The sequence below is a fragment of the Wyeomyia smithii genome, chromosome 2 (assembly GCF_029784165.1).
Source record: "Wyeomyia smithii strain HCP4-BCI-WySm-NY-G18 chromosome 2, ASM2978416v1, whole genome shotgun sequence".
NCBI classification, from domain to species: domain Eukaryota; kingdom Metazoa; phylum Arthropoda; class Insecta; order Diptera; family Culicidae; genus Wyeomyia; species Wyeomyia smithii.
This window is the reverse complement of record NC_073695.1, coordinates 158,968,646-158,989,164: the sequence shown is the minus strand read 5'-3', so window position 1 is coordinate 158,989,164 and position 20,519 is coordinate 158,968,646. Positions and strand designations below refer to the sequence as shown.

General features: G+C 34.6%; 1 protein-coding gene across 4 annotated transcripts in view; it reads left to right on the top strand.

The window, feature by feature from the left end:
* LOC129719504 (dynein regulatory complex protein 1 homolog) overlaps positions 1 to 20,519 on the top strand; it is a 408,489-nt gene that overhangs the window by 222,769 nt on the left and 165,201 nt on the right. For 3 of the 4 annotated variants that reach the window (XM_055670892.1, XM_055670891.1, XM_055670893.1), the window contains exons 5-7: positions 5,288 to 5,683; positions 5,736 to 5,925; positions 5,982 to 6,298. In XM_055670892.1, coding sequence (XP_055526867.1) covers positions 5,288 to 5,683; positions 5,736 to 5,925; positions 5,982 to 6,298 — 903 coding nt within the window. The remainder of the gene's footprint in view (positions 1 to 5,287; positions 5,684 to 5,735; positions 5,926 to 5,981; positions 6,299 to 20,519) is intronic. The other variant, XM_055670894.1, reaches the window with a different exon arrangement.

Genomic DNA, 20,519 nt, shown 5'->3' with positions numbered 1-20,519 from the left:
CTTCCGGTTTGTGAAAAACAGCCTAAAATAACCAAATAGCATCCAATATGAGTATCTCTGGAACCAGAATGATGCAATGAGCTAACAATTGACCTCAGGCACCATTTTGAATCGCTAAATGGAAACTTCTAGGAAACAGTCGAAAATGACCAAATAATACTCAACATGGATATTTCCGTAATCGAGATGATGCATAGAAACCAAACATTGACCCTTGACACCATTTTGAGACCACATATATCAATCAAAGCAAGTATAGATTTGAATAGCCTTTGAATTTCTTTTCTTTCCATAACTGTTGAGCCACATATCAAATTGTTATGAAGTTTGTCATTTGTAAGTTTGAGAGATGACTTGTTCATATGACACTAGTTATGTTCAAATTAGTCATGTAATCTTTGAAATAAAAGACTTTCGTTGTTTTATTAACAATTTAATACATAACGATGGCTTCAGTTCAATTATAATCAAATGAAATGGGAACGTATAGGGCAGCCAAACTTTGAAACTACGTGTTCAATCATAATTCATCAGTTAACCCTTAGCTAGCCCGCTCATCTGATATTATTATTGATCAAATCTGTTGTGTAGTTTCTGAGATAATGAAGTTTCGTGATTTTCACATTTCGGTACATTACAGACGAAGTTACAGTCCGATTACATTAAAATTCAATAGGGTGTTACGAGGCAGCTAAACTTATTAGTTGACACTAATTTTGTAGAAATCGGGTCAGCCATCACTGAGAAAAGTGAGTGAGTTCAAGTAGTCTTCGGAATATGTTCCTTTTCATAGCTGGATTTCACATTTTTGAACATAACAGGAAAAGTAATAGTCTGATTAAAAAACAAATCAATAGGGTTTTATGGGGCAACTAGACCTTCCATTTGACACTGATTTTATGAAAATCGGGCCAGCCATCTCTGAGAAACATGAGTGAGATTAAGTAGTCTTCAAAACACGTTTCTTGTTATAACTTTTGAACCACAAGTTCAATTATTATGAAACTCAAAAGCTTAGGGTATTTCAGGTAGTTCGTTCATTTGAAATTAATTTTGTTCAAATCGGTTGTGTAGTTTTTGAGATAATGATGTTTCATGATTTTTACATTTTGAACCATAACCTCTAAACTAAAAATTCGATTACAATGAAATTGATTAGGATCTTGTGGGACAACAAGACCTTTAATTTGCAATAAATTTCATGAATATCGGTCCAGCCATCTCTGAGAAAAGTGAGTGAGAATAAAAATCTGCACATACACATACACATACACACACACACACACACATACATACAGAAAATGCTCAGCTCGTCGAGCTGAGTCGAGTGATATATGCTATTTGGTTTTGCAAGTGATTGCTATACCTTTCTAGGAGAAAGGCAAAAAACATTTTCGGTGCTGAAGATGACCTGGATTTATTGAAACGTAAAGCGAGAGACTTCGACGAGATGATTTTACAGTTAAAACAAAAATTTACTGCGCCCGAATGCTTGAGGGAAGATAAAGTAAGAATATCTTCGGTTCTACCGAAATCTTAAAACCAACAAACGATAACAGAATAGTTTGAAACAACGGAATACATTGTGAAACAGGCTCGGTGCATATCAGAGGTTAGTGGAATATTGGCTTATCCTGATATGAGGCTTGGACATGGATTGCCCCTGGAAGTAAAAAACGAGGTATTGCAGTTTAAGACAGTGACCAGGTCAGTAGAGCCATGCCAGGCCAAAGGGACTACGTTTCAGTGAGAAAAGATGGTATGCGACAGCATGTGCAAAAGCGACTCTCAATGAATTCAATTCGTGAGGCTTATGTTTATTTTAAAGATATCAGCAAAACTGATATTGGGTTGACTTCTTTTAGAGCTTTGAAACCTGAGCATTGTAAATTACTTGGAAGCTGAAGATCTCATAATATTTGTGTTTGTGCTGATCACGAGAATACTGAATTGATGATACACAGTCTAAAGAAATAATTATTCCAAAATACTTCTTAATTTTACTTTGAACAACTATTATGTAGCTCAACTACACGATCCAAATATTGTTATCTTCGAAAATGTAAACAGTGCCCAAGCCGTTTAGATTTTGAAAACAGTTTTGCCTTTCTCCTAGAAAGGTATAGCAATCACTGGAAAAACCAAAGGTATAAAAGTGGTCCCAATGGCCGAATGTCATATACCACTCGACCCCTTTCGATGAACTGAGCATTTTCTGTATGTATGTATGTATGTGTGTATGTGTGTATGTGTGTGTGTGTATGTATGTGCAACTTTTTTTTTCTCACTCACTTTTCTTAGAGATGGCTGGACCGATTTTCATGAAATTAATTGCAAATGATAGGTCTAGTTGCGCCATAGGTTGTTATTGAATTTCATTGTAATCGGATTTTTAGTTTAGAGGTTATGTATCAAAATGTAAAAATCACGAAACATCAATATCTCAGAAACCACACAACCGATTTTAATAAAATTGGTTTCAAATGATCGGGCTGTCTCCAGAACCCTTAAGTTTTGAATTTCGTAATGATTGAACATATGGTTCAAAAGTTACGTAAAGAAAAGTTATCCTGAGGTTGTTTAAATTCACTCATTTCTCTCAGAGATGGCTAAACCGATTTTCACAAAATTAGTGTCAAATGAAAGGTCTAGTTGCCCCATAGGTTGCTATTGAATTAAATTGTAATCGGATTGTAACTTTGTCAGTTGTTCATGAAAATGTGAAATCACATAATGAAAGTAAACATATTGACTTCCTCCTAACGATCACTGGCTAATTAAAAGGTAGAAAAGTGATCCAAATGGCTGAATGTCATATACTACTCGACTCAGTTAGACGAATCGAGCATTTTCTGCATATAAGCATGTATAGGTGTATATGTTTGTGTGTGGGTGTGTACGTGTGTATGTGCACCTTTTTTCGCACTCACTATTCTCAGAGATGGTCTGACCGAACAGATTTCAATGAAATTGATTGCAAATGAAAGGTCTAGTTGCCATATAAGACCCTATTGAATTTTGTTGTAATCTGATTTCTAGTTTAGAGGTTATGTAACAAAGTGTAAAAATCACGAAACATCAATATCTCAGAAACCACACATCTGATTTGATTAAAATTAGTTTCAAATGAACGGGCTACCTTAAAAACCCTTAACTTTTAAATTTTATGAAGATTGAACATGTGGTTCAGAAGTTATGGAAAGAAGCGTGTTCTGGAGACTATTTAATCTCACTCATGTTTCTCAGAGATTGCTGGCCCGATTTTTATAAAATTAGTGTCATATGAATGGTCTTGTTGCCTCATAAAACCCTATTGATTTTTTCTACAAACGGGTTATTACTTTGCCTGTTATGTTTGAAAATGTGAAATCCAGCTATTAAAAGAAACATATTCCAAGACAACTTACTTGGACTCACTCATATTTCTCAAACTACAAAACCGATTTGAACAATATTGATATCAGATGAACGGGCTAGTTAAGGGTTAACTGATGAATTATGATTGAACACGTGGTTTCAAAGTTTGGCTGCCCCATACGTTACCTTTTTATTTGATTGTAATCAAACTTAAGCAAGCGTTATGTTTTAATTTGTAAAACAACGAAAGTCTATTATCTCAAGTATTACACGACTTATTTGAACATAACTAGTGTCATACAAATGAGTCATCTCTCAAACTTACTGTTTAAAAGTTTTAGAAAAAAAAAGAAATTTAAAGACTATTCAACACTCGCTCGTGATTAAATTGTTCGAAATTAAGAGTCATTGCATTTATTTCGCTATTTCTTAAGTACTAACATTACGTCAAATTTCATATTTTATACTTTAATTACAACATCAATATTTTGGAACCCAAAGAGTGGATAAACATTTATTGGATTTAAGCATTCATGTAAATCTATTTTTACAAATAATAAGTTTGAATGAGAAAGGCCGAGTCTGACCGCTAGGCGGATTAATTTAGGTTTTTTCAAAAAACTTGAGGAACGTTGTGTGAGAGAAATACCTTTCGAACAGTGGATTGCAACAGATCGATGTAATATAGAGACACTTGAGTAACCAATTGATGAATTTGTATCTTATTTTTGTGAAAAATTGGAAATGCTGATAACCCATGATCACATAATAACTCAACAGTCGACTTAAATGGGAGAAGCAAAAAATAATTTGAAAGGTGATGAAGTTGTTATAGTATGTGATGTCTTAGAACTCTTTTCTTGAGAACCGTTCGCCCATTCGTCTTGTTGCCAAAGAATGAATTGTATATTTTTGATCAAGCATTCCAATGAACGTATGTTTTTTTGCTGGAGCACCACGGACAATTTAAGAAAAACGTGTATTTTCCTAAATATTAATAATTTTTCGAGCTTAAATTAGAAATAATTCGAAAATAAATGCCTTTAGAATGTTAACTACCAAGAGCTTTTTGATTTAAAATGACTTTCTGCATCAATTGAAATCATCAGGATAATTTTTTTTTGAAAAATGTTTGAATTAGAATTTTTATAAAAAAATCAATCTACCATAAAAAAAATATTTTTCATTTCTCCATCCTGGACTTTTTTTAAAGTTGCGTATTACCATCAAGTTTCTTTAAAAAAAATGAAAAAAATTCAACTCGTTTTTTTTTTATATTGAAATTTAATGTTTATTTATAATTTTTTTGGTCAGTAATTTTTTTTGTGCAGTGTATATGTTTTTTATGATGCATTTTTAATTCCCTACAATTCATTCTCAGACAGTTTTTCTATACAACCAATGGTTTCTATAATGCTTCGAATAAAACCTATGCCAAAAGGCATACGCCCTTTCAGAATATAACTCATGGGGGTAAAAAATCTCTCCATCTGTGAAAAATGCTCAGTTTGCTAAGCCAAATACGCGTGCAATGTTTCATTCTAATCAAAAATGGTCGATGAAATTTCCGCGTATTTCCAGATCATTTGACGCGATTTGTCTCTAGAAGTACTCCTCCATATGGGGTGTTTCGATCAAGGCGAGTAATATTAAAATCATGGAAGTTGAGATCAATATTCGAAGTTAGCCAAGTTTCACAAAGGGAAAATGCATCGCATTTGTTTTTATTTATCAAAACATTAAATGAATCAATTTTTGGTAAAATACTTCTACAATTCCACTGTAAGACAGAGATAGAGTCCTTCATTTAAGTAGATTAATTAGCCATCAAAGGATACAATCGCTGCAAGGACCTTATCTCACAAGAACAAAACCGAATACCGCCAACACGATTTAGAGAAACTCAAATACTTTATTGACCATATTTTAGCTGGAATTTTATCGAAATGAAATTGATAGGGTTGAACAAGAACAAATTGAAGTAGCGAGAGCAACGCGTATCAGATTAGAGCAGGACAATCAAGTCCTAGAAATTGAACTACAAAAAGTTAAAACGAAAACCACTCTCAACTCAGAAAAATTGGACTACAATTTTCAAGTATTGAAGAAACGAGAAGATGAAAACCTTTTGGTTCGTAATGCTCAAAAACGTCGCTTGACCAAACTAAACGAAACGATTTTTCATCTGCGGAAAAAAATTAAAGATGTTCAGATGATTTGCTTGATGGAGGTCGAAAAAATTACATCCGATATTATCGCATTGCAAACTAATATAAACCATATTAACTCCAAAGTAAATGCATTTTCAGAAATGAATGATAAAAATGTAAGGTTATTATTTTTTTTATCTGGAATTCTCAAATACTAAAAAATTTCAGTATCACCACGTTTGGCAAATGCATAAAAACGAGTGTATTACCATGTTAAACGACGTTTTGAAAATTGACGAAGAGCTCGTAGAAAAACATTTAGGACTAAAATGGCAAACTCCGCCTATGAAGGATGATCGAATACAGAAAATACTTCATAAAACAGATATAGTATTGGATGGAGATCAGTTGTCATGTGGTATGACAATACGTTATGCATTCAATATAATAACCGGCTTTCAACAAATATTTTAGGCCCAAGCCCCGTAAGTAGACTTGAAAGTACAAATGAAATCAAAGAAATATGGGATACTTTGCAAACTATAATAAGGCAGGCTGGATTCCTTGCTGACAATAATGCAATAAACATATCTGAACAATATACTCAGGATAAAAAGCATTTGGTACGCATAGATACCATACTAAATGCACTGGGAGTTTCAAATTGGGACGATGTGCAGAAACTGAAACAAAAATTGAAATATGTGACGAGTTCCAGCTGTACAAGAAATTGTGAATATTTCAGAGATCCAAATTTATTTGACGCGGAGCAAAATGAAGTACATTTCAAGGTTAGTAAATTACAAACTAGGGTATCGATCGTCTTCGGCAGTGGTTTTCTTCGGCAGGTTTTCTACAGTAGTCTTGTGCAAAATTCTGCTGAAAAACATCACTGCCGAGGACGTACGATACCCTTGTATTGAAACGTAAAAAGGTATCCATTAAATTTTATTTTCAATTTCAAAAGTAAATAATAATTTCCGTATAACATGAACTGTCTTGCAGTACTAATACAGGGTGTTCAAAAAGTTCGAATACACTTTCAAAATCTGTTTAAAGTTAAAATAGAAAATATTCTTTTCAAAGTCAATTTTTATTGAGGCAATATTCATTGAGAATCCTCACGACATATTTGCTTGAAGCACTCCCCCCTGCTGTATGGCGAGCTTACAAAAAAAAAAATTTCTTATCATTTTTTTTTATTGGCTTAAATCATGCTAAAACTATCCTAGAATCAAAATCTTCATCGCCTAAGTACTGATCTAAACACAAAATTCGATTAAATCAAGTTTTACCGAACAACTTTTATGCTCCAAAACAACATTCTTAGTTTATTTTGCCCATGCTTGTTTTTGCTTTTCATTTCGAGGTTTTGTAAACTAGTAGAAGTTACCTATGATCGATATCGTATTTCAAATTTGAAGTATTGAGGTCGCTGCATCAAGTTTCGACCGTTACAGCGTCTCTAAAACACGTGTTTACTCACAATTTTCATTTGTTTAGTCGATCAGCCGTTCTCGTGGTGTACGTTCTTTGTTTGAGTTTTTTGATACTATTTAACTGTGATTCATCCTCAAAAGTACTTAAATAAGAGTGACAAGTTTGTGTTTTGCGTGGGATCGGACGCCAACCGCGTCAAAGTCACTGAGCGTCGCATGTCTGATATCGCGCAGGCGTAGCCTTAGATCAGATAAAAAAAAGGAAGAAGAGGAAGATAAAGCCCAGGAAGGACAACTTCACGGCACATGGATAGCTGACTGAAGGTTAAAAAATTATTAGGGGCTTTATTATTGCGATTCTTAAGATTTATAGCACTTTGAAACTTTTAACGCGTTTTTCTCAAAACCATGTTTTCAAAATCGGCGAGCAGTAGAACTGAAGAAGTTTACATCCGATTGACTTGAAATTTTAACTGTAGCTTCTTCATTAGAATATCTAATGATTGATTAACAACAAAAAAAGTAATAAACAAACAAAAGAAAAACAATATCGCACGCTCAGCCTTGGGGCTAATAGCGGTCTCGATCAACTAGAGAATTAGTTGAGAGAAATCGTTATCGATATTGTTTTTGGCACATTTTGTATGTGTAGGATAAGTACAACGATACACCGTGCCCCAGTGCTGGGCCGAGAAAATTTCCAGCTCGAAAAGATCCTCGACTCGATCGGGAATCGAACCTGATTTTTTTTTTTTTTTTTTTTAAGGGGGGATTTGTTAGTAGCTTAAGTATTTATGATAAATATTAGTAAATAATGAGTATGTGTGTCCAATCACAAATGGTGACTTCTCAACACTGTTAGAAATTTGTAATTTTAATTGTTAGGATTTGTTTGCTTTCGCAATTAGGACTTATCATTCGTAGGGATTTAAACCTACTTGTCAGAAAAGGGGAAGTAAACTTACAACTAACTTAATTGCTAACTTATTGGCTATAAAGAGAGCTTATCGTAGCAATTGAGGATTGCAACGATTTTTGTCGAAAATTGTTAATAATTTTATTTGACATAGCTTCTAATGGTTCAACACCAGTAAGTCTATGTAATTCGAGTGTACCAAACCAAGGAAATTCAAAATCATTTTCAGAATTTTATTCTGAATCCTTTGGAGCGTTTTCTTCCTTGTTGAACAGCAACTTGACCAGATCGGTACAGCATAAAGCATTGCTGGTCTAAAAATTTGTTTGTAAATCAAAAGTTTGTTCTTTAAACAAAGTTTAGAATTCCTGTTAATAAGAGGATATAAACATCTCGTATATTTGATGCACTTGGCTTGTATACTCTCAATGTGCTCTTTGAAAATAAGTTTTTTATCATAAATTAGTCCCAAGTACTTAACCTTGTCGGACCAACTTAAAATAACCCCATTCATCTTGACAACGTGATTATTGTTTGGCTTGAGGAAAGAAGCCCTAGGCTTATGAGGAAAAATTATCATTTGAGTTTTAGAAGCATTGGGAGAGATTTTCCACTTTTGCAAGTAGGAAGAAAAAATATCTAAACTTTTCTGCAATCGACTGCATATGACACGAAGGCTTTTTCCTTTTACGGAAATGCTTGTGTCATCGCAGAACAATGACTTTGTGCATCCTGGAGGCAAATCAGGAAGATCTGAAGTGAATATGTTGTACAGGACTGGACCCAAGACTGAACCTTGAGGTACACCTGCTCTGACAGGAAATCTATCAGATTTTGAATTCTGATAGACAACCTGCAGAGTTCGATCAGTAAGATAATTTTTTAAAATTTTGATTAGGAAAATTGGAAAATTAAAAGTTTGCAATTTCGCAATCAAACCTTTATGCCAAACACTGTCGAATGCTTTTTCTATGTCTAAAAGAGCAGCTCCAGTGGAATAACCTTCAGATTTGTTAGCTCGTATCATATTAGTAACTCTGAGCAATTGATGAGTTGTGGAATGCCCATGGCGAAATCCAAACTGTTCATTTGCAAAAATTGAATTTTCGTTGATGTGTGACATCATTCTGTTAAGAATAATTCTCTCAAACAGTTTACTTATTGAAGAAAGCAAACTGATTGGTCGATAACTTGAAACTTCAGCTGGGTTCTTATCCGGTTTTAAAATGGGAGTAATTTTTGCATTTTTCCATAATTTGGGAAAATATGCAATTTTGAAGCAGCAATTGAAAATTTTCACTAAAAATTCCATTGTGCTCTCAGGGAGATGTTTGATTAGTATATTAAAGATTCCATCGTCACCAGGTGCTTTCATATTTTTGAAATTTTTAATAATTGATTTAATCTCATTCAAGTTAGTTTCAATTATTTCTGCAGGTGAAAAATTCTGGGAAGAAATTAAATCAAATTGACGTGTGACTTCATTTTCAATTGGACTCACAAAATTCAAATTTGAGTTATGAACACTCTCAAACTGCTGAGCAAGTCTTTGAGCCTTTTGTTCATTGGATACAAGAAAACGTTCACCATCTTTTAAAACTGGAATAGGCTTTGAAGGTTTCTTAAGAATCTTCGACAGCTTCCAAAATGGTTTTGAATATGGTTTCAATTTTTCAACTTTAGTCTCAAAATTTTGATTTCTCAGAAGTGTAAATCTATGTTTAATCTCTTTCTGTAAATCTTTATAAATAGTTTTAAAAACAGGGTCACGAGAACGTTGATATTGACGTCTGCGGACATTTTTCAAACGAATTAGAAGTTGAAGATTTTCGTCAATTATTGATGAATCAAATTTCACTTGAGCCTTTGGAACAGAATAATTCCTGGCATCAACAATTGCACATTTTAATGCTTCCAAAGCGGAATCAATATTCACTTCGTTTTGCAAATCAAGCTCATTATTGAAATTTCTCTCAATATGAGTTTTGTATCTTTCCCAATTAGCCTTGTTATAATTAAAAACAGAGCTCATAGGGTTTAAAACTGATTCATGTGATAAAGAAAAAGTTATTGGAAGATGGTCAGAATCAAAGTCAGCATGTGTGATCAAATCACTACATACATGACTTTGATCTGTTAGCACCAAATCAATTGTTGAAGGGTTTCTTACAGAAGAAAAGCATGTAGGACTATTCGGAGACAAAATAGAATAGTATCCTGAAGAACAATCATTGAATAAAATTTTGCCATTGGAATTACTTTGAGAATTATTCCATGAACGATGTTAAAATCGCCGATTATGAAAAATTTCGAACGATTTCTGGTGAGTTTTTGTAAATCACCTTTAAAATAATTTTTGAGCTCGCGTGTGCATTGAAATGGTAAATATGCTGCGGCAATAAATAAAATCCCAAGTTCAGTTTGAACTTCAATTCTCAAAGTTTCAATAACTTTCGTCTCAAGATGGGGAAGAGCACGATGTTTGATTCGGCGATGAATAACAATTGCAACTCCACCGCCGGAACCCTGAATCCTATCATATCTATGAACCACGTAATTGGGATCATATTTTAATTTTATGTTAGGTTTCAAAAATGTTTCAGTAATAATTGCAATATGCACATTATTTACTGTTAAAAAATTAAAAAGCTCATTCTCATTGGCCTTCAATGAGCGAGCATTCCAATTTAATATTTTAATTGTTTTATTTAAAATCATTGCTAAATTTTAAATTAGAAACAATTTTAATAGTAAAATTTGTGCCTATTTGAATGGCTTCAAACATTGATTTTGCCTGCAACATGGCGTTCATAAGATCGAACATTGCCTGTTGCAAAAAAGAAAGTTTACCTGCCGTAATAGGCCCCAGGCAGTTGACATTAGAAAAAATATTTTCGGCAGCAATATTAGCTGGAGTAATAGGTGTACAATTATTTTCTAGCGTGTTTTGCTTACCCATATTAACGGTCATTTTCGAACTACCAACACTAGGCGGTATAATGTTCGAACTACCAGTAACCTGTGCATAAGTTAAACGGGTATGCAAAGGAGTAGGTAAACTATGCGTCACTGGTACGCTTGGAGAATTTTGTTTTGAAGTTGGTTTTAATTGAGAAATTGAATTTTGTTTACCTTGCCTTGCCTTAACAATTGCTAAACGGACTGGGCATTGATAAAAATTTGACATATGGTTGCCGTTACAATTCGCACAGCGAAAATTTTTACTCTCTTTCACAGGACATGTGTCCTTTTTGTGAGAAGAGTCTCCACAATTAAGACATTTTTGGTCCATGTTACAGAATTTGGAACCATGGCCATAACGTTGGCAAGTACGGCATTGGGTGATATGCTTTTCACCTCCGCCATACTTCCTATAAATTTCCCACTTTACACGCACATTATACAATGCATGTGCTTTTTCAAAAAAATTTAAGTTGTTAACCTCATTGCGGTTAAAATGAATTAAATAATTAACAAGGGAAATTCCAGTTCTCTGACTGTTTTCGCCTCGTGATTTTTGTTTCATTAGAATTACTTGGGTAGGGGCTATGCCAAGTAATTCTGTTAAAGTAAGTTTGATCTCATCAACGGTTTGATCGTTGGTGAGACCTTTCAAGACAACCTTGAACGGTTTGGCGTTCTTGGTGTCATATGTAAAAAATTTGTACATCTTGTCAGTTAAATACTGAACAAGACGATCACGACCCTTTACTGAGTCGGCTAATAAGCGGCATTCACCTCTACGGCCAATTTGATAGGTAACTTTAACGTCAGAAACAAACGTTGAAAGTTCCTTTTTGAATATATTAAATTCAGAAGAAATAGTTACCACAATAGGTGGAACTTTCTCCTTTTTTAAAGATTTTATATTTTGTATAGTTTCATTATTGGTAACTTCCATTTCACCAGCTTCTTGCTCAGGCAAAATATCAAAAGGATTGTCACTACAGACACTCGATGTGTCAGAAAGAGATGCCTCTCTTTTCCTCCCCGCAGCGATGCGAGGTTTCTTTTTCCGTCCAGCCATTTCAGGTGATACGAAAAAAGTTAAAACAAATGTTAAATTTAAAAGTAGGTAGTCTTGAGAAAGACTGATGGGAAATAACTTTCAGGTAGTGTTTAAAAGACACACTGACAAAACACAAACTTTGAAGCTATAGGCAGTCAAAAACCAGTCCACAAGCAACCAAAAAAACGTCTGATCTGTAGGACAGTTCAAGACGCACTGGGAATCGAACCTGATATTACAACCGTGTGGGAGAGCTAGCCGACCGACATCGCTAACCACAGAACCACGGTGACCACAGTACTTCACAGTACACAGAACTATTTGTTTTTCAAACCGTTGCCATTTTGCGAAGAAAAATTTTAAAAATATAATCATGTGTACTTCACTAGCGACACCTATGTAGATAATGAAAAATTTTTTGTTTTGGTGATAGGTGGAGTTGGGCACGACTTCTACTGCTCGCCGCGGAACAACTCTTTAAAAAAGCGGTTTACGGCAATTGCTGCATAGCCGCCATTTTGCGAAAAAAGCAGCAATAATTTTTTTTTCTATTCTCCAAGAGTTGCTTAATCCAACCGAACAACTTTTATACTCCAAAATAACATTTTTCGTTTATTTTGGCCTTGCTTGTTTTGCCCTTCTCATAGAAAAGTATAGCAATCACTTGCAAAACCGAAAGTATATAAGTGCTCCAAAGGGCCGAATGGCATATATCATTCAACTCAGCTCGACGAGCTGAGCATTTTCTGTATGTGTGTGTGTGCGTGTGTGTGTATGTGCAGATTTTTATTCTCACTCACTTATTTGGTTCCATTTAGTTGGTTAGTTCTCGATATGTGCAGAAATTTGTGTTTCATTTGTATGGCACCCCTCCCTTCCAAAAGAAGGAGGTGTGTCAAAACATTATGGACATATTTTTTACCACTAAAAACATTTACCTGCCAAATTTGGTTTCATTTAGTTGTAGTCGAGATGTGCAGAAATTTGTGTTTCATTTGTATCGAACCCCTCCCTTCCAGAAAAGGGAGGGGCGTCCAACTATTATGGGCATATTTGTTACCCCTTAAAACATCCACATGCAAAATTTGGTTTCATTTGCTTGGTTTGTTCTTGAGTTGTGCTGAAATTTATGTTTCATTTATACCACAAAAGATCAAGCAATGGCCGCAGTGGTCCAAATCTTACAAAAAAATGGGACCCCTCCCTTCCTTTAGGAACCTTTATCGGCACCAAAATCTCCTACATACAAATTTTCGATCGGTTCGGTAGTTATCGAGCCTATATGGATCAGACAGACAGACCGGACTACATTTTTATATGTATAGATTACAACATCAATATTTTAGAACCTAAAGAGTGAATATACATTTATTGGATTGAAGCGTTCATGTAAATCTATTTTTGCAAATAAAAGTTTAAATGAGAAAGGCTGGGTCTGACCGCTAGGTGGATTAATTTAGGCTTTTGTTTTTCATTTCGAGGTTTTGTAAACTAGTAGAAGTTCCCTATGATCGATATCGTATTTCAAATTTGAAGTATTGAGGACGCTGCATCAAGTTTCGACCGTTACAGCGTCTCTAAAACACGTGTTTACTCACAATTTTCATTTGTTTAGTCGATCAGCCGTTCTCGTGGTGTACGTTCTTTGTTTGAGTTCTTTGATACTTTTTATCTGTGATTTATCCTCAAAAGTACTTAAATAAGAGTGACAAGTTTGAGTTTTGCGTGGGATCGGACGCCAACCACGTCAGAGTCACTGAGCGTCGCATGTCTGATATCGCGAAAGAGGGTAGGCGCAGCCTTAGATCAGATAAAAAAAAGGAAGAAGAGGAAGATAAAGCCCAGGAAGGACAACTTCACGGCACAGGGATAGCTGACTGAAGGTTAAAAAATTATTAGGAGCTTTATTATTGCGATTCTTAAGATTTTTTAGCACTTTGAACTTTAAACGCGTTTTTCTCAAAACCATGTTTTCAAAATCGGCGAGCAGTAGAACTGAAGAAGTTTACATCCTGACTTGAAATTTTAACTGTAGCTGTAGCATTAGATTATCTAGTGAAGTACACACGATTTTGGCGATTGATTAACAACAACAAAAGTAATAAACAATTAAAGTCGATTTTTTTTGTCAAAAAAGAACTTTTTTTCAAACCGTTGCCATTTTGCGAAGAAAAAAAATCTAAAAACATAATCATGTGTACTTCACTAGCGACACTTATGTAGATAATGAATTTTTTTTTGTTTTGGTGATAGGTGGAGTTGGGCACGACTTCTACTGCTCGCCGCGGAACAACTTTTAAAAAAGGGGTTTACGGCAATTGCTGCATAGCCGCCATTTTGTGAAAAAAGCAGCAATAATTTTTTTTCTATCCTCCAAGAGTTGCTTAATCCAACGATATATTATTTATATATCTTACATCTCAAATGTCCTTTAGAAAAATTCATGAAAAAAGCCTTGTTTTTTTGAGCCAAATGGTAGATACAGTTTGCGAAATAAATATACCATACATGCGAAAATTTTAAATATTTTCACTTTTGGACTAAAATCATACAAAACATAATATGAAAGCGGTTCTCCACACTAAAACACAAGCACAGAAAGTTATTTTATTTTATTCCCATTTCATTATGCTACTCAATTTGAGCTTTTCGTAATCACTCCATACGAAATAAATAAACCGTACAATTCAAATTGATTGCGTTTCCTCTACCACTCGTTCGTGAAACAAGCGTTAATATTTTGTACGGCCACCTCTGACTTTAACAACATCTGCCAAACGTCGGGGCATAGGAACTATAAAGAAGAGTAAAGATATCTATGTTTGCCCATTCTTCTTGAGTAGCAGTCTTCAATTGTCCAAGTGATTCATACTGACGTCCATGTGCATAAACTCGCTGTGACAAGATCCCCCAAAGATTCTCGATCGGGCTTAAACCGTGGCTTATAGCAGGCCACTTCAAAACAGTAACGTTTCGTGATGTTAGAAATGATGTTGTAAGTTTTGAACAGTGAATCGTTGTCGTTGTCCTGCTGGAAAATCCATATTTCACCCCACAAACTATCACCAAAATCGATCAAAACGTTGTCTAGCAGATAAACATACTTCTCCGAATTCATTTTATGAGAAATAAAACAAATTGGTGTCTTTCCGAAGTGCCTGAATGCGGCCCACACCATAACTGAACCTCCCTGAAAGTTTCTGGGATGAGGAGTTTCGGGTTTTCGGCGAACATCCCTCAAATACATTTGGTAACCATCAGGACCATCTAGGTTAAACTTCCCCTCATCGAAAAAGATGACGGATTTCCACTCGGCCTCCCAAAACATATGCCGTTCCGAATCTCGCAGTTTTGTGTAAAATATAAGCTTCGGTGTTTTCAAACGTTGCTGATATTGAATGTGAGTATTTTCTTTCAAAATCTGTAGTATTCTTCTCTTAGACACTGAAAGAGACATTTGAGCCTTAATCTGGCCTGCACTCAAGTTTTTTATCAACAGGCAGGCGAGATATTTGTCTTTTATCTTGAAGATTCAAAGTAGGTGGACGCCCGGATCGTTTGTTGACACTATAGTTTTCAGGATCCTTGAGAAAATTTACTATGGTACCTTTATTACGGTTCAATTTCTGAGCTATTTTGCGAATAGTTAGTCCAAATTCTCTGAAAGCCGTGATTTTCGCTCGCTCTTCTAAAGATAATGCTTTCCTCTCGGCATTTCCAGCAAATAAATCGAACAACGATACAGGAATTTATGAAAACTATTTCCCATAGATTAAATTTAATGACGTCTATCATTATATACCATGCAAACATACTTACTTTTATACTTTGTATGAGTTAAAGATGATTAAGGTACATGTACGGTTTATTTATTTCCTTCTACAAATTGAAGTTGTTTCAATTCACCTTGAAATTCAGCAAGTACAAACATGTAAACAAAAATTGCTATTGTTTGTTATTCGCGCAACACACTGCTGTACCGAACACCATAAAATGATGATAGAATTAACCTTGTGAATTATTCTAATAATACATGATAGTTTTGTACGGTATGATTATTTCTCGCACTGTATTACCCCTTAATAGAAATTCTGCTTTATATAGGATATTATCCCATTGCGTTTTATTCTCTTCTATTATACCGGTTATACCGCTCTATCTGACCGTTGGCCTTAGGACGAGCCGTGGCTACTAGGACGTGATAGAATCCGTGGTCGTTAGCGAAACTTTTACTTTCGGAACTGAATATGCAAGAAAGTAGGATTTGAGGCATTTCATTACTTCCTTTGCGTTGCACTGTGGTCCAGATCGTCGATTTAGCGGTATTTAATTTTTTGTGCAAAAACAGCTGTTGTTAGGTTTGTAGCTTATTTGCAAAATATTTTGTGTTTGGAAAGGCACTTCTTTTAAGAACATAAAAATTAGGGTGGCTCCATTTTTAGCAAAAATAGCAAAGCTAACTTTTTTGCCGATAAAGATACGGTTCTTTTTAATTCAGAGGAGTTGTAGATCCATTTGTTCTTAACAACTTTGCCGAAGAAAGCTTGTCTCTATCTTGCATACCGTAAACTGGGGTGACTTTGATCACTTTTTTGATTGTATCTCAAATATTCTCAGAATATACTGAAAACGATAATGTTTGATATTTTTAAAATAAGTACTGGCATGCATTGAGAAAGATTCAGTCACTACTTCAAAAGTTTCGCAACAATTTTGCTGTTTTTAAACATGCTCTAAAAATTTTACACCAATCATCATTCCGGGGTGACTTTGATCACTTCATTATTTTGATGAATTTGTAGTAACACTTTACTGCTTTCACTAAATTAAACAGTCTAAAACGATTAAAACGAGTTTATAAATATGCAAAGCAATTTGGGGGCCATTCACATTCTACGTGAACAGTTCATGTTGGCGAATGTCCAAGATTCATTAAATTTTTTTTTAAATATATATGAATGATTATCTACTGAGAGGGAAGGTGGTCTAAAATCATCAAAAACTAGTCCACGTGGAATATGACTCATGCAATTGTCCAAACTTGCATGTTACTCCATGTCTTGAGTTTTTGTTAAGAAAAAATATGTAATACGCTGTGGAGATTATTGGGACTCAACATTGCTTTCGAGAAAAAACTTGCAAAAATAATAATGAAATGCATTGTTATAACATTTGCTCATCTTGAGAACTAATCTGGGAACAAAATAAAAAAACTTTACGTATTGCAACTTGTTGTTTTGAATCTGTTTTAACCGATTGTTTGTATGCAACAAAAATCGCCAAAAATACACTTTATTTTCAATTGACATTTTGGCATGAAAAACACTTTTTAAATAGCAGAAAAGGCAATGCAGACATATATCCACACAATCAGTGAAGATTACGACAAATCCCAAACACTACGAGCGCTTTTTCACCACATTTTCAAAAAAGAGGTACAGTGATCAAAGTCTCCCCGGTGATCAAAGTCATCCCAGTTTACGGTACTTTTCGCAGTATGATGAATTTAATATAGCAAGTAAGGGTGTGGCTGAAAAATTTAGTTTTTTCGAGGTAACTTTTTTATTTTTGATTTTATCAAAACTTGGTGTTCAAACAGTTTTTAGGTCTTTTGAGGTGCATATTTTCTCTCAATACTTGAAAGCGCTATCTCATTCACAAGAAAAGTTATTAGGTTTTTCCCTTTCAAAATACGCCCTTTTCAAATGTTTGTATCTAGTTAAATAGCAAACACAAACTAAAACTATTGATTGCGTTTGAAAGATCCTACTTTTCTGCATATAATATCTAAAATCTGGAGGGTGGATATTTTTCTATCTCAAATAAATCCAATTTGAACTTTGCGGTTTTGGTTGGATTTCGCGATACATGTCACATGCATGTTACTATTTTTTTTATTTTTTTGTATTTGATCGATCTATATCACTAAACCCATACGTAAGATCATAAAAAATAAAGCTTTTTCAAACAGTTTGATGTCTCATGGAAGCCTTTTTCAAAAAAAAAAAACAGTCAACTGTATATTTGTATATTCTACATGTGTTTTAGCATGGAGTGCATTACTTCAGCACTAAAAGTATTGCATTATATGCAAGCTTTAACTCTGCTACGTTTACCAAAAAAGGGTTTTTCAAACACTATACGCCCAAATGACAACCCAGGAAATTAGCGAAATCATCTCGGAAAATAAAAAACTTCACCCTACTTCTATCGACAGCATTCAAGTTACATCGAAAATGGCTTCCTACATAAAGAAGACAAAAGTGGGGAATTATTTCACTAAAATAAATTCTCAAGCTTTTTATATACGTCATCGTTAAGGAAGAACATCGAAAAGCGATCGTGACGTTTACGATCCTGAAAAATATAAATTAAGGATGTCATCCTCGCACGCCTACATTCGCTTCATGCAACTCTTGGCGAAGATAAGCTATCGTTTAACTATGGCTAAATCATTGTGGTGAGTAGCGACAACCTGGTTTCTAAAGCATGAGAAAACGCCATTCGGAATGCGTTGAAAGCGAATTAGTGAGCTTCTATATGATGGTGAGAATAACAGAATTTAACTCGCAGATTTGTCAATATATATGAATTAGTATCAAAGATCACAAGCCTCAATGAAGAAATATTTAAGAGTTTCCACGTAATCCTAACGTTAATCAACAACAAAATGGGAGTATGAAACATATACTGAGAAAATCTAACATACGCTATGATGATGAATATATTTTTTTCTAAGCCTCTGTAAAACTGTTAGATCTCGTTCTTTTTCACATTCTCGTAAAATTACATAGGTACGCTCCTATCAATTGGACTGTGCAACGATGAGGCACAGGAAGCACGAAACAAATACAAATTCAAACCGTTTACGCCAAAATAAATCAGAAAACACATTGCATTTAGTGCTGAAGTAATGCTCACCATGCTGAAAACACAACACAAACAGAACATAAAAATATACTGTTGAGTTTTCCAAACTTCTATGAAAACAACTCTCATGAGTCATAAAACTATTAAAAAACACCTTATTCATTATGAACTTACGTTTGGGTTTAGTGATTTAGACCGATCAAATACAAAAAAATTAAAAAAATTAGCATGCATGTGACATGTATCGCGAAATCCAACCAAAAACGCGGAGTTCAAATTTGAGATAGAATTATTTGAGATAGAAAAATATCCATCCTCCAAATTTTAGATATTATATACAAAAAAGAACGACCTTTCAAACGCCATCAATAGTCTTAATTTGTGTTTGCTATTTAACTAGATACAAACATTTGAAAAAGGCGTATTTTGAAAGGTGAAAACCTAATAACTTTTCTTGTGAATGAGATAGCGCTTTCAAGAATTCAGAGAAAATATGCACCTCAAGAAGACCTAAAAATTGTTTGAAAACCAAGTTTTGATAGAATAAAAAATAAAAAAGTTGCATCGAAAAAACTAGATTTTTTAGCCACACCCTAACTTGCTATCTTAAATTCATCATACCGCAAAAAGTATGCAAGATTGAGACTAGCTTTCTTCGGCAAAGTTGTTTAGAATAAATGGATCTACAACTCCTCTGAATTAAAAAGAACCGTATCTTTATCAGCAAAAAAGTTAGTTTTGCTATTTTTGCTAAAAAAGGCAAAACCCTAATTTCATTTTCTAAAAAGAAGCGCCTTTCCAAACACAAAATATCTTTCAGATATACCATTAACCTAACCTTTTGCACAAAAAATTAAATACCGCTAAATCGACGATCTGGACCACTGTGCGTTGGTTGTCTTCACGGCATACAATTTAATGAACTTTGTGCAACCATCGCAGATAGCAAAAATATGCATGTTTTTCCCCTTTGAATTTTCTAGTGGACCGAGATTGTCTACATGTAGGGTAGTTTGGGGTAATTTGGGCCCCCTAAGGAAAACTCCTGTTATTTCGTAACCTGTTTTTTCTATCCCATAAACGTAATGTAATATAGTAATATTGATCTGTTTTCTATGTTTCTGCACGAAAAAACCTTGATATCAGGCAAACGGAATGATAACTGCAATTCATAGGCATTGCACAGTGGTTCCACAGTAGGCCAAAAAAATTCCTCTTCTCCAATTATTTATACTAGAAACTGAGTATGCGATCGTATGTCGCACACGCGCGTTTGTGTGTGTGCATGTGTGTGCGTGCGTGTGTGCGTGTGTGTGTGAGTGTGTGTGTGTGTGCGTGTGTGTTTGTGTGCGTGTGTGTTTGTGTGCGTGTGTTTGTGTGCGTGTGTTTGTGTGCGTGTGTGCGCGTGAGTGTGTGTGACTGTGTGTGACTGTGTGTGTGTATGTGTGTGTATGTGTGTGTGAGTGTGTGTGTCTGTCTATGTGTGTGTGTTTATGTGTGTGTCAGTGTATGTGTGATGTAAAATTCATAAGAATCGGATGATATACCAGTTTTTGGCAGCACTTTGAATGTTGCTGTGTCAGGAAATTTCAATGAGTTTTATGTTCGAAAATCACAATTTTGAGCTTAACTTCGATTACCTAATTCCCTCAATTTTGATCTGATTTTGGATCAACGAGTATCGTGTTGAGGGGAAATTTATGTTATTTTTCAGAACTCTTGTGTACCGTACAGTCTCGTGAAACAGTTCGGATAGATCGGATAATCAACAGCCTATA